We start from the raw sequence: 19,184 nt of genomic DNA, 5'->3' as shown, positions 1-19,184 counted from the left end.
GACCTCATTGTAACAGCCAAAACCTTAAAAATTCTTAAAAGAAAACATCGGGGTAAATCTTTGTGACCCTGGGCTAGGAAATGGCTTCTTCAATATGATACCATCAGGACAAGTGACAAAGAGATAAATTGAACTTCATCAAAATTAAAAACGTTTGTGCTTCAAAGGATACCATCAAAAGAGTGAAAAGACAACCCACAGAATGGGAGAAAGTATTTATAAATCATATCTGGGGGTTGGTATCTGGAATATATAAAAAACTCTTACAACTCAATAAATAAGAAGACAAATAACCCAATTAAAAAATAGGCCAAGGATCTGAATAGACATTTCTCCAAAGAGTCCAAAAAGCACATGAGTTCATCAGAAAAGCATGAGCAGATCACAGATGAGAAGACTGAGAGCTTCAGAACGGGAAGGGGCCTCGTTTAACACAGCCCTCTACTGCCAACTATGGCGTTTATTTAAACCACTGAGAGGAAAGTGGGAGTTCTGATTCTGGCCAAGATGGAGTAAGCCCCAAACTGCCTCTGTCTTCTGCCGACTACAACCCAAACCTCTGGGCAAAACACAAAAAGCAAATTCCTGAGGACTCTGGAGAGTTAAGTCAAGATGGAGGATTGTGGAGGAAGTGGCCACATGAGGAAGGGGTTTCCCAATTCCCCCCTCTTTTGTCTGTCTTGCCCTGAGTGTGAGCTCCAGTAGCAGAGCTGTGTGGTGATGCAGGAGCTAAAACTCCAACAGAAACTCCGTCTTTCTGAAGGACCAAGGAAGGGGCCTCTGCAATCCAAAGAGTGTGTGTAGGGGTGTGGCTTTGCCCCTCTTTTCTTTGTGGCTTTGCCCCAGAGACAGTCCCCTCATTATAGGACTGTAAAACTCTGGGAGAATCCCCACATGCTGGTCAGTGGCCCAGGGAAAGGAGTCCCTGAAGGCTGGAAAGTGTCGGGATGAAGAGAGGCAATGGGAGGAAGGGAGCCCACTGTGTAGCACCCCACAAGACCCCAGGCTCGCCGCTGAGCTGTGCAGGACAAACCCAAAGCAGCACAGCAGAGGTTCTGAGAACTCAACGCAGTTGAAGCCACTGCCATCTGACCACCACCTGAATGGCTCATGTGTGGACAGAGCCACAGAAGCCAAGACAGGACTTGTAGTCTGAACCTAACCGGGGTTATTACCTGTTTTAAAAAAAAATCTCCAGAGGATTATGTAACAGGATCCAAAGTGGACACAACATTCAAAATATCCAGGATACAATCCAAAATTACTTGACATAGCCCTCCCTCCCCCCCAAAAAACAACCCAGGAAAATGTGACCCCTTCTTAAAGAAAAAAACGATGAACAGGTGGCAACCCTAACGTAACCCCAATTTTGGGAATCATCAATGACTTTCACGTGGGTATTGTAACTATATTCCATGAGTAAAGGTCAAATGGTAAGAAAGAATGGCATTTGGAGCAGAGAAGTAGAAACTATGAAACAGAACTGAACGGAAATTTTGAATCAAAAAATATAAAACCATTAAAATAAAAAAATCCACTGGATGGGCTCAATAGCAGAATGGAGATGACAGAGCGGTCAGTGAACCTGAAGTTAAATTAAGAGATATTATGCAATCTGAAGGCTAAAAAAGTAAAGTTTAGGAAAGAAAATGAACAGAGCTTCAATGATCTGTAGGACGATAGCAAAAGGTCTTACATTCACATTATTGAAGGCCCAGAAGGCGAGGAGAAAGGGATTAGTGCAGGGAAAGAAAAATATTGGAAGAAATGGCCAAAAACTCCCCCAATTTGGTGGAAGACATAAATTTACAGATTCTAAATGCCCAGTGAACCCCCAAACAGAGCTTAATTAAAAAACAAAAACCAAGTGGTCTCTTTCCTGCAGACTTTCTCTTGGGAACCCACTGAAGCTTCTCACTCATGCTCCAGTTCCTAAGCTATTACTTCATTTTTGCCTTCACTGAACAAATACATACTTTCATTGAAAACACCACTGACAGTAAGAAGCACTGTTACTTTACGGGACGTTTTAAAATTCGGCCAGTTCATTTTAAGATGCCATTGTGAAAGACACATTCTGATTTCACCGATAGGGAGATATAAGAGGGAAGAGAAAAGTACATCTCGGGATAAACACAAAACATACAGTGTTAAACACTGACTGAGCACTAGAAGACACTGTGGGGAGAGGAACAGACTGAAGCCTCCGGTCCTAACACCTAACTGACGCCAGGCATCTAACATGACTCATTGTTCTTTCTTCTTGGTTTAGAAGACAAAATTTGCATTTTAAAAAACTCACTGCTCTATAGCATTCAAACTCTTGTGCGAAGCCACCCCAAACCCCTCCCCAGTTACAGCCCTTCTCTACCAGCCAGGGAAAAGCACAATCCAGTGATACCTCAGTTTCCACCCTAATCAACCTCTTAATTTTCATCAGACTCAACTAACACATCCTCTGTTTGTGTTTTTTTTTTTTTTCTGGAAAGGGTGACAAGCTAGGTGAGCTATTTTCTTCAATTTTCATTTCAGCCTATTTCCATGCCCCGCCCCCAAAACAACTCCTTGCAAAATGACACCCTTGCGAACTGAATCAAGCTGATTTCCTTATTTGAACGAAAACTATTTTTGTCTTAAGCTGGGACAGTTTTATGTATCTTTAGAGTCCATTTCACCCTCAAGTTATTTATAAAGTACTAAGGCAATGCACTGGAAATTCAGTTTTTTAACATAAAAAAAGGAGATTCTAGGTTTTTAAAAATTGCATCAGCCATTAAGTAACAGCCAAGGATGTAGTTCTTTTCACAGTCTTTGACCCCTTTCGCCCACTTTTGAAATAAAACATAAGCTGTACAACCCTGGGCGTTCCTCTCAGGAAATCCTACTCATAGCTATTTAAGCCTTTGGGGGAAAAAAACCCACAAGACTTCCGTCTACTACACTGAAAAGTGTAGATTCCTTATTCCTTCCTGTTTCCACATGTACGATTTTTTAACTCCTGTGTTTCAAATTCTATTGCTAACACTGCTATTCTAATGAATAAAGAACAGCCTTGCAGGTGACGGTGAGCTCATGATGTCCCAGCAGTGGTCAGAGAGCTGGTACACAAATTTAAGACTGCCCTGATGAAAGGCCACTTTGGATAGCCCCGCCCCAATTTCAAGTCACTAGTCTGTTCTTTTCATCCACAGAGACGGAGGGGTTAAAAAAGAAAAGAACATTGCTTACTAATAAAATGGACTTCACGTGGTCAAATGTGGACGTCGAAATGACCACGAGCTCTTGTACACTGAGCATTTCGCTCCTCTCCTGGCCATGGGCACATAATCAGGCAGCCCAGCCGCAGAGGAAAAAGTCAGCGGTCCTGGTCTCCTAAGTGTCAGGACCGCCTGGCTCTGACAGTTGTTCTAGAGCTAAGTGAGTTGAATGATACAGAAACGGAGATCTCGTCTCTGGAACACCATTTTGGTTTCCTGGGAGTCGAGCTGTGGCTGACCACCTAAACGGCCATGCTGTAAACAAACTCTGAAGCATAACCTACAATCCCAAACGCTTCCATCTGGATGCCCCAAAGAGCCCTCTGCATTTGCTCTCTTGGAAAGCGAGCCGCTACGCGGTCCCTGTGGGGAGGGACCTCTCAGATAAGCCTTTGTACAGCTCGGTCTGGAAACTAAACCGTGACAGTAAAACTACAAAGTGATGGCTTTCGTTTACCGTACCGCATGTGGGGCCACTGATCAAGCCTAGCTTTTGAAGAGAAAAACTGGACCCACATGGAAGAGTTCAGTTCTCAAGCCTCGGAAATATCAGCCATTTTTGGAGGCCTTAGAAAAAAACTGATCCAGCATTTTCTTTCAGTAAAGGTACTCGCATTTTCTTTTGGCTCTAAGGGAAGGGAGCGGTAGAGGGGTGAAGGTCAGGAGTTGAAAATATTATTTGACAAAATAATTATTTGTGCAAGCTGCTGCACTGGAGCCACAGAGATCTAGGCTTTGGCACGAAGGCGTACCCAACTCACGATCTGATCCCCCCACAGAGCAGCCTGCCACCTGCAGCCTGGGGCCGGGCCCGGGGGAGGGGGTGCTGGCAGACCCTGGCCTCCAGCCAGGCTACCTCTCTTCAGGGCAGTGGATCAGACATGGCAGATAACCAGCCAAAAAAAAAAAAAAAAGAAAGGAAAAGACAAGGGGGAGAGGGGACGGGGAGGGAAAAAACCTAAAATTTGGACTCAGAGAGTCTTTTCAAACACTTTAATCCTTTCGTGCTGATGGTTCCTGGAGCGTCCGTGGCTGGCACTGGACCCTGTACCGGGAAAATCCGAGTCCCTAAGCCAATGCGTTAAAGAGAAGACTGCTAATCAGCTAAATAGAAACTGGAATCTGTTCACATAAAGTCTCTTTTTTCCCCCATCACCAGAGGGACACCACAGTGTTCTGAAATACACTCTTGACATCATTTGGCAGGCAACCCTATTTTGTTGAACATGATTCATCCCTTAGGTTATTGTTTTTAATATTAGAAAGTGAGCTTTTAAATGCCAAACAAATTTTGCAGCAGGGAGACAAAAGATATTCCAAGTGGTCTCACTGGACCTTCCACCAACTGCGTCCACCAAATGGCTTAAAAGACAACCTTCCCATGGTGTTTCAGAAATGAGGCAGAGACACGGCTCCGTCCAACTATTACCTAATACGAGACTTTGTTCTCCAAGTTCACAGAGACAGTATTTATGGGATCGGGGCTGAACTCAGGTGGCCAGGCTGTGTGTGCACTGAGGATGGAGGAGTGGGAACCGCAGAGGAAATGGGCGAGCACAGTGGAGGCCAGGCGCAAGGCCTGGGCGGGTGCTGCGGTGGCTACAGCAGGGTGCGTGGTACTCAGACATACCTCCTGTCCATGTTGCCACTGACCATGAGACTGGGAGGGCTGTCCCTGAGGTTGACGCACGTGAAGTCGCCCAGTGCATTGCCCAGCTTCGAGAGGCAGCGTTCTGCTTCCAGGCTGTACACCAGGATCTGGGGAGGAAGAAGAAGATGCGGTGTGCCGTTACAATCCTGCAGACTTCCATCAAACACGTTTCACTGCAGCGTCGCCCAGGGCAGGGTCATTACCTCCGCTCCCATTAAAGACGGTCTGCCACGAAGTATCCTGACCTTTTCCAGGTAACGATATGACAGGGAGATGGCTGGTAGAATGACAGAAGGAAATGCAAAAGAGAAGAAAGGAAAAGCCAGAGCGTTCCTCAGGCCCAGGTGCAAACAAACTCAAAGGACACAAAGAAAAATGCCAAGCGAGGAAATTAGGTTTCCCAGTTTCCTAACACAGAAAAAGAGGCGTGGAAACTAAGGTCACTGGCTGCTTCTGGTTGGGAATTAATGGGGATGTAAAAAGATCCAGAAAGTTGCGGCTAAGCCAGCTTGGGTTCTCTTTCTTTTTCCCCTCTCTGTATTTATACTACAGGAGGTAAAACAAAAGTCCTGTACAAGTACCCAGGTAGACGAAGCTTGCGTAGTTAACCACTCAATGATTCCTTTAGACTAAACTACAAAGTCCGAGTCCCAAATGTTTCTCTCTTCGATCACTCTCCACTTGCCAATTTTAGGAAGCTCTGTTCCACAACGTATGAGGCAAATAAGAAGACATTCTTCGTCTCTAGACAATGTACTCATTGAATGTGAACACTTCCAGTGACTTCTCTCCAGCAAAAAGAAAAACTAAGGATGACTCATAAATAATCTTTCTGAAGATTATTTAAGTCTTTTATTTAAAAAAAAAAAATCTTAGTAATTCAATTCCACTTGATTGACATTAAATGCCTGCTATGGGCCAGTCACTGTTGTAAGTTCTGGGGACACAGTCTTTGTCCCAAAATTCACAGTTCAGAGGCCTCCTCATTCACACACACGCATGCACACACGCACGCGCACACACGCGCACGCACGCGCGCACACGTACACACACACACTCCAGTGCATACATTGTATTCTGTGAACCATGTGGTTAAAATTAATCACTGAACTCCAAAGTTTTAATATCAGTATTTTGTAGTGAGAGTCTCCTCTCCTAGCACACATGCAAAAATGTGTTTTTTTCCTTGTTAACCTATTCATTTATCAGCTATTAGTATACAGGTTCTTATTTTAGTACTGAGAAGTTAATCAACTGTCTCCAACGTGAATACCAGTGATCTCACTGTCAACACACATTGCTAACAACGGAATCTTTGGAAATTCCTAATAGTACAAACAACACTACAATATTTACTAATTATTGCTATATAGCATCTGAAAGGGAAGCATACACTTTCAAAATTTAAAATGCCTTCTTAATCCATAAGACCAGAGAGCAAGCTAAATTTTATTTTTATTTTCATGCAGTTGAAAATACAAGTTTCTGAGAAAATTTCCACAATTCTAAAATACCCAAAATAAGATTATCCTTCCAGGTAAGAACACAGAAATAATCAAATCTCCTATCTACAGTGAAAACCTAAAAAGTGCATTAAATCAGCTCCTGGAGGGAGGGGGGAAAAAACCCAATAACCTCGGTCTATCATGAAAGTAATATTCTGCATTTATTACCATTATAGGGCTTTCAATAGGGTTCTCAGACTCAGTATCTTCTTGTTTTTAAAATACTTCAAGTTTTACAGCAGGAAGGTAGGCCTTCAAAATATAAAGTGTCCATGGTAAATATAAAAATTAAAATCTGACACTAAGTCAGTTCCTATCCTTTACTTTTTCTAGAAGTTCTTACTTGACAAGTGGATGGATCATTTCGGAGTGATAGAGTGAGATCTCATCCCTCTCGAAAAAGACTGCAAATTCATCATAAAGACATCTAAGTTAGTCGTCAGGAGTCAAGTATTTTCTAAAATGTTTAATAATTCAATGAATTAGAACTATCTGAAGAGTACCTTCACCATTACGTTTAGTTAAAGACCACAGAGATTAGAAAACACATTACCCATCTCCAAGGCGGGTCTTTCCATGTTACAAGTCCCTTAACGACCTTTACCATTTCTCCCTCCCTCCCTCCCGCACTCTCTCTCTTTTAATAAGGTTGAGCAAATGGGACTTCATTTTATCTGATTGCCACAGACTAGTGAGATTAATTATTCATGCTCACACTCTCCCCCTTGTTAAGATATGCATTAGACTAATTTTTCTCTTTATTGCCCTAGTTGGGTGAATCTCCATCCATGGCACTTGACCCACTCTCAGAGGCGTATGGATATGCTGGAAAGAAGGAAAAAAACTACCCGTAGTGAAAATCTTGGAGAAAATATTCTGCCCTAATGTGACCGCCAAATCAATAGACGTTGCTGGAGATTTTTTTCTTTTAAGTAGCAAGTGTATATTACAAAGAGCTTAAATAGTGATTACTGAGCAAATCTTCATAGGAGTTAGATGTTTCTTTAAGAATTACCTAAGACGACTAAGCCATGTTAAGACTGGTGTGTATTTTGCGAAGATAACTATGGGTGGTTTTCCTTTCTCTTTAGCTTCCAGGTAAATCTTGAGGGCACTGGTGGAAGCAAGTATTGTTTAAAAAGAACTTTGGCAGAAAGTTCTTTCTTTCGGTCTGTTTTTTTCTGCTTAGAGATCTTCAAGTATTTTTAGAACTCCTAATCTTAGAATCCTTTCAATTTTGTCAAAGTTAATCTAACAGAATAATGTAACAAAAAGTGGTAATCTTTTGTATACCCCTCTCTCAGAAATGACCACTTGAAAGCTTAGCGTACGTACTGTTAGACTTTTTCTATACACATTTGTCTTATGTCTGTCTGTTCCCACCCCCGTATGTCTGTATAAATTATTCTTTTCTCTGAATGGCATTATTGTTCTAAGATTTGTTTTTCCTACCAGATAACGTGAGAGTTTTTTCCTTGTCAGTACCTACAGATAAATCTTGTTCTTCATGATGGTGGCATAGGATTTCTCTATGGCTATATAATTCCATGCTGATGGATGTTTGGGTTGTTCCTCATTTTTCAGACAAAATAAAGAACGCTGTAACTCGCTCAACGGCCAGTCAACAGTATTTATGAATCATCTTCTGTGCAGTGGGCACTGGAATGAACGAGGACGGCGGATGACGTGCCGAAGCTTCAGCTTGCTGCCAGCTGAAACAATCCACCTCTCCGCCAGCTGGTGCACGGCCGCCAGCTGTCCTGCTCCTCCATACATGGGACTCGCCTCTCGGAGGAGACCCACCTTCTAGCCATGTCCTAGCAGCTGGTGTAGTCAGCAGCGGGGGCAGCAGTACAGCAGTACAGAGGAAAGTGGTGGCAACCAGAGGCCCAGCACCTGGGAAGCATCAGCCACTGCCCTGTGCGGGCGGGCCCCGCATCCTCCACATGTGACCTGGACCACTGAGTGTGCCGGAACGGACTTTCCAACCGACCATCAAGGAAAGAGCTGAGACGTGGCTATCTGTCAGTCACTGCAGTGGGGTGGGCTTAAGGCAGGCCAACTTCCTCCTTCACCCAGTAACAACTGGATTTGGCACTGCAAACACTTCCTAAAATCTAGGAGTGCTACCACCCTCATTATTAAATAGCAACCACTTGCCTACAGAAATCACTATGAAGAGATCACAGAGACGTGCAGCCCCAGTACATGACAGCGGTCATATACTGATGAATGAAGAAAGGAACCCGATCGTGTTTTCTCTGACTTTACGAAAACAGTGAGTCTTCCTCATACTCCTGTCTGCCAACAATAGAATCAACCCGGCCAGCCGCTCACCTCCCGAGAACCCCAGCACTGCCCTCCCAAAGTGGTGAGGAGTGGTCAGAAGGCTTCCTTACAAGACGACAGCATTTAAAAAGGCTTGTGAATTAAAGCTAACTTGTCTGCCACCATTTTCAAAAAAGAGAAGTGACAGAGCAAAAGATCAGGAGATGCTGGCTGCACTGAAGCAGAGCAAAAGATCAAAGGCAGGGGAGCAGCTTTGATTCAAATTCTTGGAGACGACAAAGTCTACCCACTTTCTTTTCTGAGCCCTAATAACCCACCTCCATCGCGACCACAGATATTTTGCTCTTCTGAAGGGGGGAAATCATGATAAGAAGCCAAATTCTAGAGAGTCAAGCAAATAACCCGCATGCTCTCCTCTTCCATCGCTGTCACTGATTTTGTGCTCTGTTTGGCCCTTCACACACAGAGTTGGTTCCCTCTTGTCCGTGCTGAAGGCATTCACCGTCTACACCCTTCATCTGGTTTTCCCACGGTGCCATCTTAAACGTAAGCGTTGGCTTCCTCTGACTTTCTCCCAGACCGTGGTTCTCAGACACGGGAGGGGAGGAGACTCACTGAGGAGGCTGATTCTAGCAGGTCGGCTGAGGCGTTACCAAGCACCACGCCCCATGTGTAAGACACTGGCCTAGACTTCGACTACACGTTTCTGGGGAAAGAAACCCTATCGTTCATTCTTGCAGCTTTAGTTAAGGACCCAGCAGGTGCTAGGTGCTCAGTAAGGTCCTATAGACTGACCGACTGGTACACGCTATCAGGTAAACCCAGACCTTGCCACAGTCTGGGACACAATCAGTACTCAGATATGCCTTGTTTTGCTTAACACGTGCCCCCATTATTGGATGCCCAATCTTGCTGCTGGCTTATAAAAAGGAACCACTTCATCCTACTCAAAATAGAAGGAGGTTCCATGGATCTCTCTCCACGGTATCCAGATTCTAGAACTCCCAAACTATATCCACTTCTGACAATACGGCAGACGAGAATGTCTGGAAAATCCTCCTGTTTCTAAACGCCGGAAACACTAGGTAAGATTCGGTGCATTAATAAAAATTCCTTCAACTATTATGTTCAACTTCTAAGAAATCAGAGAAATTCTGAGGAGCCAAAAATGGATAGCACGAAAACCAGAAAGGACAGTGAGCTCTCATGCCAGGGATACTCTGAGGGGATCTGCCAGTGTCGAAGCCTAGAGAACTGGGGAACAGGAGGCAAAGATTCCAGCCAGCACCACGTGGAACAGCAGAACGGGGACCTCTGCATAAAGCTGGTTCTTGTGCAACTGTGTACTCTCAGTAAAAAGCAAATTAGGGGGGAAAAAATCTGTTCTTAAGCGAACAGGGCCTACTCAGAAGCTTGTCTGCCTCTGGTTCAGCTCAGGGTGGAAAATGTTTGCCCTGGGGTCTATTATCACACGTCTGCCCTCACACAGGTTGAGTTTGAATTTCTACTACCTACAAGGCCAACAATCCCCATGCCCAGTAATTAGTTTCAAGTATTTTCAGGTTGGTAACATGCCCTCTGGTACCTGGCAGAATCTTCTCAGGAGGAAAACCCTTTCAACTCAGGCCCCTTAGGAGACTGACAAATCGACATCTGCTAAATGTGAGCTCACGATAAAAACAAAATTGCAAGTACAGAAAGAAACACCTCATCATAAGTGACAGGCAGACAACAAACAGACGAATTAGACTTCCAAGGATATCAGATGAAGAAAATGTTTATACAAACAAAAGAGTACAGGGGTCAAAAACAGAAAACTAAGCAGCTCTGAAAAACCAAACCAGAATTTCTAGACATTAAAAAGTCAATGGATGAGTTCAACCAGTAATTAGACGGAGCCCAAGAGAGGATTCTGTGAACTGGAAGATAGATTTTAAGAAATTATTCAGAATGCAACAGAGAGAGAAAGAGAAGGAAAATATGAACGAGCGGTAGAGAGCACAAAAGAGACAACAAGCTGGTCTAACACACAACTAGTCCAGACAGAAAGAAGACAGAAAACGAGGGACAGGAAAATTTTGACAATGGCTGGGAATTTTCTACAATTAAAGAAAGGAAGCACAAAAAAATCCCAAACGCGAAAAATAAAACTAAATCCACACCTAGAGGCAGAGTGAAACCACAGAAAATGGAAGACAAGGAAAAGACCTTAAAAGCAGCTGAAAGAAGAGAAACGGTCCTAGGAGGGAATGACAATTAGACTGACAGCCAATTTCTCAGTGGCATCCATCGAAGTCACAACCAGTAATCTCTGCAAAGGACTGAGAGAAAGTAACTGTCAACCTAGAGTTACAAAGGACTAGCCAAATGGGTGAAATAAAGGGTGAAATAAAGAGTTTGGGGGGATAAAAACATGGAGAACACTTGTGGCTAAGAGACCCTCACTAAAGAAACTTCTACAGAATAGACTTTTGGAAGATGGAAAATCATTACAGAAAAAAAGACGTGAGATGCTGAAAGGAATAATGAGCAAAGATTCAGGTAAATGTGCATAAAAGTATACAAATACTGACTATCTACCACAACAACGCTGTATTGGGGCTCAATAAATAGAGCCAACTGTATTAGTCCTTATTATTCCAAACACTCACGTGCCCTGACTTGGGGCGATCGATGTCCCATGGCCACAAGGATGCCAGATGCAGAGGGGACCCTCTGGCAGTAGTGTGGAGTGAACAGAGGCTTCCTTGGATACCTGTACCGTGCTGGGCACATAGGAGGGACTCGGTATACATTTGATGAAAGAATGAACGATGCTATGCATCTCTGCCTGTATCTATCGATTACAGGCGGATGATACACCGGCCTTACAGTAAAGATATGCTCCTTGCATACAAATGAACACATTAAGTCATTGTGCTTTCCACCAACGGCAATGTATTTAGCTGTTTCAGAAGTGGGAGGTACAGTTTCATTCGGTACAGATCTTGAAGTACAAGACGAGCGATGCTCATTTAAAAAAAAAAAAGATACAAAAGAAAAAGACCTCCCTTCTCGGGGTAGAATTTACTCATGTAAACGACCCAAGTTGCTCTTCTGACACAACATAAATACGACCTACAAAAAGGTGGTCAAAAATTTCACTACAAAAAATGCAGGGTCGGCATATAGATGGTCACATACAAAGCTAAGTGAATAGCCCCTAAAAATTCACAGATGAGCTAAGATTTTTTAAAAAAACAATGAGAAAGACAGACAATTGGGGAGGGCGGGGGAGCCAGTGAGAAAAGAGTAAATCATACACAAAACAGCCAATAAAAAAATAAAAAAGCAGTTAATATACATGAATAATGGATGTCTGATTTAAAAGCAGTTTACTCCGATATGATGTAATTTTTGACAATCAGCCAGAGAGACTATTTTGTAAGTCCTTGCCAGAGATAAGTCAGAGCGTGAGGCTTGCTAACAGGCGTATCTGTGAACATGTGGAAAATGACTTTCACCACCATCCCAAAGGTGACTTTCTGTTGGCAAACAAAAACTAGCCTCTCAGGTGCACTTAGCAGCAGCAACCAGCAAGATGCAGAGCTTGAAGAAATGGACCCCTGACAAGCACAGATCCCTGAAACAGAGCACCCCCTCAGCAGTTTCCATGACATGCTTCTGGCACAGGCCACACTCAAACGCAGCACAAAGGGAGAAGCAGCCTGGGCTGCTTTCATGTTTAAGTTTTAATTGGAGTGACAAGCCCACGAGGCCAAGATATTTCAGGGATGGGACGGTGTTGCTGAGCGTCGCCAGGCGCGGGGTAGGCCAGGCCCGCGTGCGCGCCCCACCACCACGTGCCAATGCACCTGCAACCCCCACTGTTCCAGGACTGGACTCTGCCCGGGAAGGCATTGCCAATCACCACAGACTGTGCCAAACTCGGGGCTTTGTGATGTGGGCAGATGTCTACAAAAGGACCAGAGCGAGGCCAAACCAACACCTATTGTGACCTAAGCCTGAAAGGAACCCAGAGAGCAGGAGCGCGCTCCGGGGGAAACGCAGGCAGACACACCCCAAGTCTCTCTCTCTCCCCAGCCACAGCCATGGGTGCTGGAAATAATTAATAAGGGAAGGCAGGTCTGCTCGGCGCAGTGAGCAGAATACACACTCTGCTTTGCTTCGGCGACCTCTTTACACAATCTCTGTCCTAGCACTAGAGTAAGGCAAAGACGTGACCACAAAGAAATGGTTCATGGGTACATAAAATGAGCAGGAAATGTTCACCGTTGGAGCATTTAGTCCAATGAAGAGATTATAATTATTATGCAAATGTGTGACTGAAAGCTGAAAATCCTTTTTATGCTCCCAACAGGCCTCATCATAATAAAGAGCATGGATAGTTTCAAAGCTCTTCACAAATATCAACGACATGTAACTAATCACAGTCCCCATGAGAAAAAAGTTATTATGAAATCTATTTCATATTGGGAGGAAGACTGAGGCTGCAAACTATGAAATGCACTCTTTAAAATTAAAAGCATTTGGGATTATTTTAAAAACAGGAAGATTACAAGTGAGATGACCGTAAGGTACAGGTAGCTGTAAGCCTATCACACCGGCTTGGGTGTCCATTTTCTACTGACTAGCCTGGCAACTGCTAGTCTGGCCCCAAGTTAGACTAGACAAAGGCTTTGAAGTGGGTAGACAGGCAGGATGTGGCTAAAACCAAATGACCAAAACAAGTGACAGCTGATGGAGAAGAGTAAGAAATCACAGTGAACAACGGGGGCGTTGGGTGGAAGGCAAAGAGTCCACCCATGGGCTCCCCCTCATACCCCGAGGGCATTACAACCTGTAACAGCATGGAGGTGCTGGACTGCGCTGCACGGGCAGGTGTAGCAGTGCCCTGCACGTAAAGCACACTCAGGATTAGCTGTTGGTAGCAATCATGATATGCCTCCCACACAAATCCTTTCAGAACATCATTCCATTGGATTCTGACAACCACCAAGAGGAAGACAGACCAATACTACTGTCTACACTTCATGCATAAAGAAACTGGGGCTTCAGTGATTTTAAGTACCTTGCCCCGAATTACACAGGTAGCAACAGTGGCTGAGGACACTCTCGGCAGAGCTCAGCTATTCTCAGTCCCGTGTCAGTGTTTGCCACCAATGCCTCGTCCTGATTTCCTGGCAGAAATGGTTATTAATAATGGCCAATGTTGACAGTGTTCTGTTTGGTGCAAACACCGCCACGACACTTCTCTCACCCGATCCCCACAATTCCATAAAGAGGGTACTATGATTTCACTCACTTCACATATGAAGACGCGGAGGTGCAGAGAGGTCAAACCATTTATACAACCATGAAGTTTTGGAACCAGGATTCAAACCCAGGTGGGTGGGCTTCAAAACCCGTGCTCTTTAAACCCCTACCCCGGGGCTCTCGAAGTACGGCCCCTGGACCAACAGGACCAGCAGCGCTCATCACACATGCAGATTCCCGGGCCCGCCCAGGGTCCCTGAATCAGAAGTCTGGGGCTAGGCCCGTAGAGCCGTATTTTTCTGACAGCTGCGGGTGTTTGAGAACACCTGCAGTACACCTACACTGCCTCCCAAGCCAAAATTGAATTTCAGCCTTTAAAAAAGTGTGTCTCAGCTCTCAATGCTCACTTCCTGTCTCCCAACTGATGCGAATCCGGTTCAGAGCGGTGTTGGGCAGTAAGAGGATGAAAATGTGAGCTGTGGAGTCGGGAAGAGGATGATCACTGAGAGCCGGGACAGCTGGTCAGGCTCCTTCCAATAAGTGGGCCTCGGGATGGGCCCTTCCTGCAAGGACAAGGAGAGGCAGGAAGGGACAGGAACACTACAGCTAATCAGGAATACACAGGGCATAGTCCGGAAGCAGGGGTTCATTTTGGAGAATGGGGGCCTGACACCCCTGGTCTTAAAGGCCAGGCAGAAGGCGGGCACCAGGGCCTCACCCACACCCTTGGCATGCAGCCATTGCTGACAAAACCTGACATGGACCGTGAGGAGCGGCGCCAGCGGGTGGTAAGACAGCAAAGGTGGGGAAAGGGCAGGGGCAAGTGAGGGAAAGGGGCTGGAGAAGGACTATTTCCATGTCAATCTCAATATATATTTTAAAACTCCTTGTGAACGTGAGGTAAGAGTTCACAGGCCAAGGAAACGCCACAGTGCAGAGAGACACGTGGGGGAGTAGGTGGAGCCTGTGCCAGGGGTCCTCACCTAGAAAGATCCCAAGAATTCTGGGCACTGAATTCGGTCCGGGTGCAGCCAGTCGGTCCCCTATTGATGGACCGTGATGGAGCAGGAGGTGAGCGGAGGCTGGAACCCAGGTCACAGCAGAGCTGCTTTCTGTGTGCGGCACACGTCCCACGCTCCCTGGCCCCATCCTGCCGCCCTGTAAACCTCATCACCCACCCGAGTCCCTTAACGTGGAATGTGAACATTCAAGGGCGGACTGGGCTGGAGTTTTCCTTCGCCATCTTCAAATCCGGATTTCCCGGTGTGTAAATCAGCACCACACTGACAGAATGCTTAAGAGAGTGACTCTGCATCCCTCAGAACTCCTCTGCAACTCAATAATTGATAAGTTAATTATAAACCCACTGTCTAAAACCGTGCCTTCCAGGAGACTGCAGTGCTGAGTAAATTAATAAATCATAATCATTTACATGTTGAATAAAAATCAAAAGTTCTCTACTTTGTAATGTTTCATGAGTCTAGCTTAAGCTGCTATTGTACTGCAAAACAGTAAAATGTCTTAAGTATTCTGAAATTCAAACTCGCGCTGGCCCTTTTCTGTGTGCCTTTCTCCTGCCCTCCCCCAAACCAACACCATGAGTCTCAAGTGTCTCGATACACATGTATGTATGGAAAGCCTGTAGCCTATCCTACGGTGTTTCAAAGGCAAACATTTCTAACAGCCGTCCTCTTGATCTTCATTAACTGAAAAATAAACTGATTTTCAACCTTTGTAACAAACCTACTTGCTCATCTGGCATGACGAAACCAAAGCCGTACCTGTCCACAAGGTGACATAAATGCTAAGATCGACTCCAAGTTCACAGTCTCCCACGGGTGTGGAATGGAAATTCCACATACGTGATCAAGAAAGCCATTAGAAAAATTGGGCGGTAAATAAAATTCTAAGCTTAATTCAAAAGACAAACAAGAAAAAAGGCAATGATCAGCATATATTTCAATGTAACGCTCCTGTAAGCTTGCTCGGAGCTTCGAGAACATGGATCAATGTTTTTGAAAATTAGAAAATAATACAAATGTCATTGGTATATAAAAACTATGCAAGTGCGAGTGACGACAAAAGATATTTAAGACACAGTGCCCTCTCCACAAGCCTTCGCGTCTCAAAGGCTTTCTACAAAGTGACTCAGCATTCACATTAACTTACTGCATTCGTTCCGCAAGAAGCTATTCTAATTGCATTCTTTCAAAGCAGTTCTCTAGAAAATGAATCTGGTGAAGAAGCACAGACTGCTATCACTACAAGTGTGACTTTAGCCCAAGGTACCTGTGCTCCAGCAGGCCTGGGTCACCCCAATGCTGCTTCCTGGCCCCCTCTGGAAACCCCTCCTCCAGACCTGTTGCCTCTGCCTGGACTGCCCTCTTGGGGAGGTACTGGTGCTCAGTATCTAACAAGTACCAGCAACATACAAATCATAGGACCTACCTTCCCCAGGTACGATCCTGTTTCCAAGTAGGGAAACCGAGGCATGTACGTAAACTTGCTGAAGGTTTATCTGATTCCAAAACCATTGCTCAGTCCCCAGTGGTTTTACCACTACTCTGACTGAGTGGAAAACACTTTTCCCTGTATTTACTTTCTGTAAGTGCAGCCTCCCTCGCAGGAGTGATTCGGAATCACTTAGAGATCCAAAGTACTCTTAGCTTCCACAAGCAGCAGCAGCGTTCCAAGAACTACTTCCCACAGAATCACCATCATGGTTGTACAGAAGAGAAGTGGTCGGGTCCTCAAAGGGCCCCAGGTCAGAGGTTTCTCGCTGTGTCCTGAGAAATCTGAGGGCCCCAGGGGGTGCTTCAGGGTACTCCCAACATGTGAGGGGAATTTCATGTATTATGAAATCACACTAGCAATTCTATCACTTATTGACACTATTTTAATACTACCACACGTACAGAACGCATCTGAACGTTTCAGCCTTCGTCTGCTTATCCGTGTAATTGCTCATGACCCTAGAATTCATCAGGCTCACTGACAGGGTGTCCCTATGACTTCACGTCCATCTCAGTGTGGAGAAAACCTTTTATATGGCAAGTTGCCGTTTAAGACCGCAAGGCTGTAAGCCCTGAGACAGAGGTCATGTTTGATTCCTCTCTCTGTTTCCCGTGCCAACCAGAAATCTAGCGGATAGTACGTGTTCAATAAATGGTCACTAGCAATGACAGTAGCCTCGGCAACAAAACTGGATCCTCTGGGAGTCAGCACCGTTCAATATGCTGGAAAAGTTTGGGTCTCCAAGAACTCTTTTCCTAAACTACTCCAAGGAGAAAGTAAAGATAAAACATTTTAAAGGTTTATGATGAAAGTGAAAAGCAAACGAGACATTTACTTTGGGAACTTCCAGTTCTAAAGTTCTCATCCTGCTTGACAAAGGCTAAGTTTTTAATCCTTCTCTGGAATGGAAGCTTGAACAAAAGAAAAGCGGGACGCATACTCTGGGGCAGGGATGGGGGCACGTGGTCAGAATTCACAAGCACCGTTTCTGAATCCTAAGGCTCTCCCGGACAGATAATGAAACTCGTGACGAGCGCACGCGAGCGCACATCCGTGCGAAGGGGCTGCTTATCACAGGAGACGTCAGCCATCACTTTCCAGCGTGATGTAAGCTGAGGCAGCAGCGCCAGGCCAGCGTCCTTGTCAAACCCATCCAGCCTTCGGGTTACTTCATTGCATCTCCCTGATTAGGATGCAGGCTGCGTGCTGCTTACTACAACCTGCCATTGGATGCCAAGCACTTCAGAACTAAATGAGGAAATATGTCCACGTACACAGGATGACGCTAAGAGCTCTAAGTGGGTGTCTCTCTTCTTTTATGAGGCATGAGACTCATCGTCAACACAATGCTCTTAAATGAGACAATTCTATCTCCTCACCCTCCACCTCTGAGAGCAAAATTTAATTCAGGGAGCAAAAGAATTAATAAAGATGATACATTATCATAAATATGTTTTCATGGGTGGAAGTATTTTTGACAGATTCAGGAATTATGAGACATAGAAAAAATCTTAAAGGAATGTTTGGGCACAAGGGGACACATTAACAGAATTGACTCTGATTTTCGTATTGCAGCATGGTAAGGAGATAAGGCCAGAGAAATTGCCAGAACACTGGTTTTCTTTTATAGTCATATGCCACTTAGCAGTGCCTACCTTGAAGATCATTTATGCCACTGATGTCTGGGCACTCAGGAAGGCAACAGCAAAACTTAAGAATCCACGTTCATCTAAAAGTAAAAGACCTCTGAGAGGCCCTTCTCACCACGTACCCAGCTACCCAGCAGCCTCCTGTCCGGGAGCCTCCCGTGGTGGAACAGCTCAACACAACAGGTAAATGTTTAAACCGTCTAAACCCTTCATCAAAAATTCCAGGAACGTGGATAATGGACAGAAGCCCAAAGGTCATGTGTCCTAACTCATTTTACAGAAAAGAGGCAGGTCAGCTTACTGTCTTAATAGAACCATCGCTGCTCCCTCAAATGGTACCAAATAAGCCAAGAAAGGCCACATATCAGTGTGTGTTGCAGCTCTTTCCTCCCTAACAGTGGCCTAAGAGGGCTATCAGCCCCAGTGGACTGGTTGTACGTAAAGCCATGTGATTCAAAATGAATAGTCGTCCACCCTGAAAGCAGAGAACAGTGCTACAAAAACATCTAATGAAGAGCAGGACCAGACAAATCTCTGTATATTCCTTCTGGCCTCATTCTGTTCTGATCTTTCTGTAAAGCCGGCAAGAGAAAAGATGCCAAGGAACTGCTAAGGGAATGGGGTGCACTGCCATCTGCCACTTTCTGAGGGCACTGTCTCCAGAGGGCGACAGCTGTCAGAATTATCAAGGCACAGACTCCTTTGACCCAGAAGGTCTACTTTGAGGAACTAACCCTACAAATACATTCACATGGACTGAACGCCGTGCACAACTGCAAAAGACCGCAAGCAATCTAACATCCATCAACAGGGACCTGGCCGGATTAATTAACGTACCTCCCAGAAGGTGCGACATCATAAAGTCACAAAAAGCAGAACAAAAAACCCAAAAAGCAAAAAAACAACCAAACACTGGAAAGTTCTTTATTATGTCATAAGAAATGGTGAAATAATCTTCAAGCAATTGTTGCAGGAAAATGCAAGGTACAGCACAATAATGGGGTATTTCACTCTTTATACTTTTTAAAAAGAGGGATTGAGGGCATGGATGGCTAATTTGCTT

The 19,184-nt window shown here is 44.8% G+C and overlaps 1 protein-coding gene across 1 annotated transcript in view; it reads right to left on the bottom strand.

Annotated features, from left to right (window-relative positions):
* The window catches only part of FBXW8 (F-box and WD repeat domain containing 8), a 109,557-nt gene that overhangs the window by 12,958 nt on the left and 77,415 nt on the right, over positions 1-19,184 (bottom strand). Inside the window, exon 8 of the mRNA XM_033097580.1 lies at positions 4,888-5,015. Within this exon, the coding sequence (XP_032953471.1) occupies positions 4,888-5,015 (128 nt within the window). The remainder of the gene's footprint in view (positions 1-4,887; positions 5,016-19,184) is intronic.

The sequence above is a fragment of the Rhinolophus ferrumequinum genome, chromosome 25 (genome assembly GCF_004115265.2).
Source record: "Rhinolophus ferrumequinum isolate MPI-CBG mRhiFer1 chromosome 25, mRhiFer1_v1.p, whole genome shotgun sequence".
NCBI classification, from domain to species: Eukaryota; Metazoa; Chordata; class Mammalia; order Chiroptera; family Rhinolophidae; genus Rhinolophus; species Rhinolophus ferrumequinum.
Note: the sequence above shows the minus strand (reverse complement) of the source record. Positions and strands in the feature narration are given on the sequence as shown.